Here is a 6,609-nt window from a genome sequence, read left to right on the forward strand (position 1 = left end):
ATGCCGCGGCGGGGCGAGACGCAGGAGTTCCGGCCCTTCCGGCGCTGGTTCCCATTCCTCGTGCCGCTCTTCGTCGCCGCCAACATCGCCCTCTTCGTCCGCACCATGTACGTCAACGACTGCCCCGCCCACGCCGCGGCTGCCGCCGCTGCGATCGGCGGCTCCGTCGGCGGGGCCGCCGGGGCTGCCGCCGCGCACGGTTGCATGCTCGAGCCGGACCTCGGCAGGTACGCGTTCCAGCCGTACAAGGAGAACCCCCTCGTCGGGCCCACATCCGCGACGTAAGTAAGACGCCGGCCCAAAGCTTGGACCTTTGGCTCCTTCTATTGTCATAGATAGATGCCTGCATTTTGTGGAATTAGTTCAGATTTGAGCTAATGCACTTTGCTTTCGGCCTAAACTATGATAGTTTTAGGCATCAGCTTCAAGTAATTCGGCTGTTATCGGTTTATAATTTCGTAATTTTGTAGGAACTTCTTGATTTGATATGACATCCATTGGCCTTTCTTACTTTACTGTTTATAAAAGATTTATATGTATGACTAAGTTATGTATAATTCATATGCTTTTCCTACATTGTACTACCTTCCTAGTATTTGATAATGTTTAAAAAAAGTCTGCAATGTGTTTTTTTTTTCACCCTTGCTACTCCGTAGTAAGTATTGTCTGATAAGTGGCAACTGACATCTGTGCCAATTCTCCAGGCTGTTGGAAATGGGGGCACTAGAAACCGGTAAAGTTGCCAGAGATCACGAATGGTGGCGCCTCATCACTTGCATTTGGTTGCATGCTGGTGTTATCCACATACTTGCCAATATGTTGAGTCTCCTGATGATTGGGATCAGGCTTGAGAAGGAATTTGGTTTCCGTAAGTGCCGAGGCGATTCTGCATCCTCAATTCTCTGCCTACACAGTTCCTTCAAGAGCTAACAGCTACGTATATAACTTGACCATGTGTGAATGTTTGTTTATCGCAGTGAGGATCGGCACACTATATGTGATCTCGGGGGTCGGCGGTAGCTTATTGTCTGCTCTGTTTATGGTGTCAAATATCTCTGTTGGTGCTTCAGGTGCACTGTTTGGATTACTGGGCTCCATGCTGTCAGAGCTGATAACTAACTGGACAATATACGAGAATAAGGCCGGTTCTTAAATCTAAGGATTATTTTTCCAAAATTGTACTTTATTATATTTACTTTGCCTAATTTCATTCTTGTTTTGAAAATACAGTGTGCGGCTTTATTGACTCTTGTTATGATCATTGTTATCAACTTGGCTGTTGGGATCCTTCCACATGTTGACAACTTTGCTCATATTGGTGGATTTGTATCGGGTTTTTTTCTTGGTTTTGTGCTCCTAATGCGCCCACAGTTCGGATACATCAACCAGAAGAACTCTCGTCTTGGAGTTCACTCGGGCACGCCTAAATCCAAGTACAAGATATATCAAATTGTACTCTTGGTGATTGCTTTGGTGATATTAATTTGTGGGTAAATATCTTCCCTGTCAGCAGAAGAGTAATAATGTTCTGTTCGGTCTCTAGGTTTCAACTGCCTTTGCTAAACTTTATCATTGGCAGGTTCATCACTGGCTTTGTATTGCTAATGCAAGGGTTCGATGCTAGCCAGCAATGTTCTTGGTGCCATTATCTGAGCTGTGTTCCTACTTCACAGTGGGACTGTAATAAAGCACCGAGCAACTATTGCCTCGTAAGTTTTTTTACTCATATATAGTTCTAAGAAATGTCGTCGTCCCCTGAAATATCGGATGTTTGCAGTTGCGTATATAGCTTCTTTGTGGCATTCTGGACAGATGTTTCTAACAGCAAACGAAATGAGTATATTCTGAGAGCTGTGCTTGATTCTCATACCTGAGCAGTTTACTCTTCAAAAAAATTCTCTTAGATGAAAACCGCTAGAGCGTCCACCAGTGCATCCTGCTATGAGCTGATCACATGTTATAACAGTCAAAAGGTTCCCTCCCGTTGGTTTTCAACTGTGTGTCATCGCTCTCCTTTCTACATAGGACTATGTGTTGACATTATCTTACCATAGAGTGGCCTCGTCTGTTTCATTTACGTGAAACAAATGCCTGCCATTGTTTTTGTTGCTACATTTTGGAACCTTATTTCAGCCTGTAAGCATAACTAGAGCTTTCGTTTTAGTTTTACTTATTCGCCTGAAGTTTTACTGACACAAAGCTTCTGCTGCAGTCTTCACAGCTTGGAGACCAACTAAACCTGACATGTCAAAGCACTGGGAAGACAGAAACGTACGTTATCAGCAGCCCAAGCAACCCGGAGGCGGTTAAGCACCTTTGTCTCGGCCTTTGCAGCTGATGGATTGCGAATGTATGCGCTTTCGTGGCGAGAAACCGATGTCTGCAAATCTTTGGAAGGGAAAGTAGAAGCCTTTGTTCACAATGGGTGTGGCCTGTGTTATGCTTTTGGGCTTCTATAGTTCTCCTGTGTTGTATGTTGTATATTGCAAATGTCGATCGGCAGTAATGAAAGATGGATGCTTGAGTGAGGCAGTAGTTCCTGAAATCTCATGTGAGTGCTTGCATTCTTATATATCTTGTGTTATGGATGTTGAGCTTAATTAAACTGTTGTGCCGAGAGGAGGAAAGTTTGGTGAAGAAAATTTAACAGAAAACCTCACTCCATCTTGTGCATGAAGAGGAAATATATAGAACTCTCACCGTCGGAATGAGAGGGTTCAGAACGAGAGCTTGGGTCCAAGACGAGTAATTTGGAACGGAGGGAGTACATATGTTTACAATTGAAATATCATGCACCTGGAGTTTCAAATAAAATTACTCATAATAATGAAAATACCTACAAACGAAGCAGATACTATCAGGAGCCGTGACTTGCACATTACTGACCAGACTTGGGTAAAGTAACCTAGCAGTATCAGCACTGATCTACTGTGGTGCTGTCTGTGCTACATAAAACCTACATACATATCTCTACCAACTATCAGTGGACACCAATTTTTTGGTTTCTCCAAACAAATGTAGCACAGAAAGCTTGAGCCAGATACGAGATCATCAGACCAAAGCCATCAACCGCAACGTTTGTGGTTCTGTCCTTATTAAGAAGATGAAACAAAAATGGCGCAGAAGATATTGTGTTGGGGCTATTGCAGGATACCTGGTCGAATATCGCTGTCGGGATGGCAAGTGTCGCCACTGCGTTAGGGGCATCTACTATTCCAGATATCCTACCCTCACATGGACAACATGACAGCAAAAGATAGACCTGCATATATAACCCAAAGTTTGGAACTCAAGATAATGTCCCTCTGTAATTTACATGGTAGAGTACTTAATTACAAGGTGACAATATAAAATTAACCCTGGTTAGTGCCTACCTGCTCCTTTTTTTTTGGAAAATGAGGCTTGCCCCCGGCCTCTGCATCTGAACGATGCATGCAACCATATTATTAAAAGTCTCAAAGTAGCACAAAATCTTCAAAGTATTACAGCTCGCAAAAGGAGCAAAGAAACATAAAAAAAACACAATGCCACAACCGATATGAATTAAAGGACTAGGCCCTAGACTCCTATCCTATAATGCAACATCTTTCATTGGTTGCACCCAGTAACCAATGGCTCCCTGGAGTCCGTATGAATGAGTAAGGACCATGTACAGATCCATGCCGTAGCTGTGAAGATGACCTACAAGAATGTTAAAAAATGTTGTCTGTTAAAAATCATACCATTACTGCAGTTCCATATAGCCCACATAAGTGCACATATTCCAATTCAAATACGAGTCGCGGTAGTATGTCTCACCCCATCTAACCACGTCCTAAATAATGATTCAATGCTAACTAGAGGGACGATGTTGAAGGCTATATGAATCGTTCGCCAAAAGTAATTTGGCGAGAGGGCAATCTATGAAGAGATGTTGTATTGTTTCATCATGATCCCAAAAACAACATCGTGAACTGCCTACCCATCGCCGCTTTAACAAATTATCTTTGGCGAGGATCACTTGCTTGTGGGCAAACCACATAAAGATTTTAATACGCAAGGGAACCTTAACCTTCTAGATATGAATAGATCTTGGGATTGGGCCAGAATTAATAAGATCCATATAAAAAGGTTTTATCGTAAACACTCCGTTTCTAGCCAACTTCCAGTGAAATGAGTCAGGTTGCTCGGATAATTGAACATCCATCAATCTCCGTACCAAGTGCATCCAGGAATTCCAACGCTCCCCAACTAAAGATCGCCTAAACTGAATATTCAAGGGAACCGATTGTAATATTGTGCCTACGTAATCTTCCTTACGTTGCACAATATTATAAAGGCTTGGATATTGTATGGCTAATGGCGTCTCCCCTAGCCATGTATCCTCCCAAAATCTTGTTGTCATCCCATTGCCAACAAGAAATTTGGTTCTACGAAAGAACAAGTCTTTGGTTCTCATAAGCCCCTTCCAGAATGGCGAATCATTCGGCCTCGCAGTGACTTGGGCAAGAGTTTTCGATTGCAGATATTTGTTGTGTAATATCTGTGCCCACATACCGTCATTCTCTACTGATAACCTGTAAAGCCATTTACTCATAAGGCATTTATTCTTAATTTCCAGGTTTTCAATACCGAGACCTCCCTGATCCTTGGGTCGGCATAATATATCCCATCGTGCTAGGTGATACGTCTCCAACGTATCTATAATTTTTGATTGCTCCATGCTACTTTATCTACTGTTTTAGGCAATATTGTGCTTTATTTTCCACTTCTATATTATTTTTGGGACTAACCTATTAACCGGAGGCCCAGCCCAGAATTGCTGTTTTTTTTGCCTATTTCAGTGTTTCGAGGAAAAGGAATATCAGACGGAGTCAAAACGGAATGAAATCAACTGGAGAAGTTATTTTTGGAAGGAAAGCCACCGGATAGACTTGGACTCTACGTCAGAAGATACGGGAGCTGGCCACGAGGGTGGGGGGCACGCCCCCTGCCTCGTGGGGCCCCCGTAGCTCCACCGACGTACTCCCTGCACCCATATATACCTACGTATCGTAAAACTTCCAGAACAGAAGATAGATCGGGAGTTCTGCCACCGCAAGCCTCTGTAGCCACCAAAAACCTCTCGGGAGCCCTTCCCAGCACCCTGCCGGAGGGGGGATCCTTCACCGGTGGCCATCTTCATCATCCCGGCGCTATCCATGACGATGAGGGAGTAGTTCACCCTCGGGGCTGAGGGTATGTACCAGTAGCTATGTGTTTGATCTCTCTCTCTCTCTCTCTCTCGTGTTCTCTCTCGTGTTCCCTCTATGGCACGATCTTGATGTATCCCGAGCTTTGCTATTGTAGTTGGATCTTATGATGTTTCTCCCCCTCTACTCTCTTGTGATGAATTGAGTTTCCCCTTTGAAGTTATCTTATCGGATTGAGTCTTTTATGAGAACACTTGATGTATGTCTTGCCGTGCTTATCTGTGGTGACAATGGGATATCATGTGCCTCTTGATGTATGTTTTGGTGACCAACTTGCGGGTTCCGCCCATGAACCTATGCATAGGGGTTGGCACACGTTCTTGACTCTCCGGTAGAAACTTTGGGGCACTCTTTGAAGTACTTTGTGTTGGTTGGATGAATCTGAGATTGTGTGATGCATATCGTATAATCATGCCCACGGATACTTGAGGTGACAATGGAGTATCTAGGTGACATTAGGGTTTTGGTTGATTTGTGTCTTAAGGTGTTATTCTAGTACGAACTCTTTTATAGATCGATCCGAAAGAATAACTTTGAGGTGGTTTCGTACCCTACCATAATCTCTATGTTTGTTCTCCGCTATTAGTGGCTTCGGAGTGACTCTTTGTTGCATGTTGAGGGCTTGTTATATGATCTATCTATGTTATTATTGTCGAGAGAACTTGCACTAGTGAAAGTATGAACCCTAGGCCTTGTTTCCTATCATTGCAATACCGTTTACGCTCACTTTTACCACTAGTTACCTTGCTGTTTTTATATTTTCAGATTACAAAAACCTATATATACTATCTATTTTGCACTTGTATCACCATCTCTTCGCCGAACTAGTGCACTTATACAATTTACCATTGTATTGGGTGTGTTGGGGACACAAGAGACTTTTTGTTATTTGGTTGCAGGGTTGCTTGAGAGAGACCATCTTCATCCTATGCCTCATACGGATTAATAAACCTTAGGTCATCCACTTGAGGGAAATTTGCTACTGTCCTACAAACCTGTGCACTTGCAGGCCCAACAATGTCTACAAGAAGAAGGTTGTGTAGTAGACATCAAGCTCTTTTCTGGCGCCGTTGCCGGGGAGGCTAGGTAAGTGAAGGTATATCTTTAGATCTTGCAATCGAATCTTTTTGTTTCTTGTTTTATCACTAGTCTAGTTTATAAAAGAAAACTACAAAAAAATGGAATTAAGTTTGTCTCATACGCTTCACCTTTTTAATATCTTTCGTGAGTATGATGGAAAGGATAATTGTGCTCAAGTGCTAGAAGAAGAAATCTCTAAATTGTTTGGCACTAAATATTTGAATGATGAGCATGATTGCAATGTTGTTAGAATGAATTCCTTGAATATCCATGATGCTAATGATATGCAAAGCCACAA

The 6,609-nt window shown here is 42.9% G+C and overlaps 1 protein-coding gene across 1 annotated transcript; it reads left to right on the forward strand.

Annotated features, from left to right (window-relative positions):
- On the forward strand, positions 1–2,545 carry LOC119279297 (RHOMBOID-like protein 1). Its single transcript, XM_037560588.1, has 6 exons — positions 1–281; positions 705–868; positions 978–1,141; positions 1,231–1,490; positions 1,580–1,709; positions 2,213–2,545. Exons 1-6 carry the CDS (start codon positions 1–3, stop codon positions 2,336–2,338), a joined length of 1,125 nt encoding a protein of 374 aa, XP_037416485.1. The 3' UTR covers positions 2,339–2,545.
- Positions 2,546–6,609: the final 4,064 nt, after the last annotated feature.

The sequence above is a fragment of the Triticum dicoccoides genome, chromosome 3B (genome assembly GCF_002162155.2).
Source record: "Triticum dicoccoides isolate Atlit2015 ecotype Zavitan chromosome 3B, WEW_v2.0, whole genome shotgun sequence".
NCBI classification, from domain to species: domain Eukaryota; kingdom Viridiplantae; phylum Streptophyta; class Magnoliopsida; order Poales; family Poaceae; genus Triticum; species Triticum dicoccoides.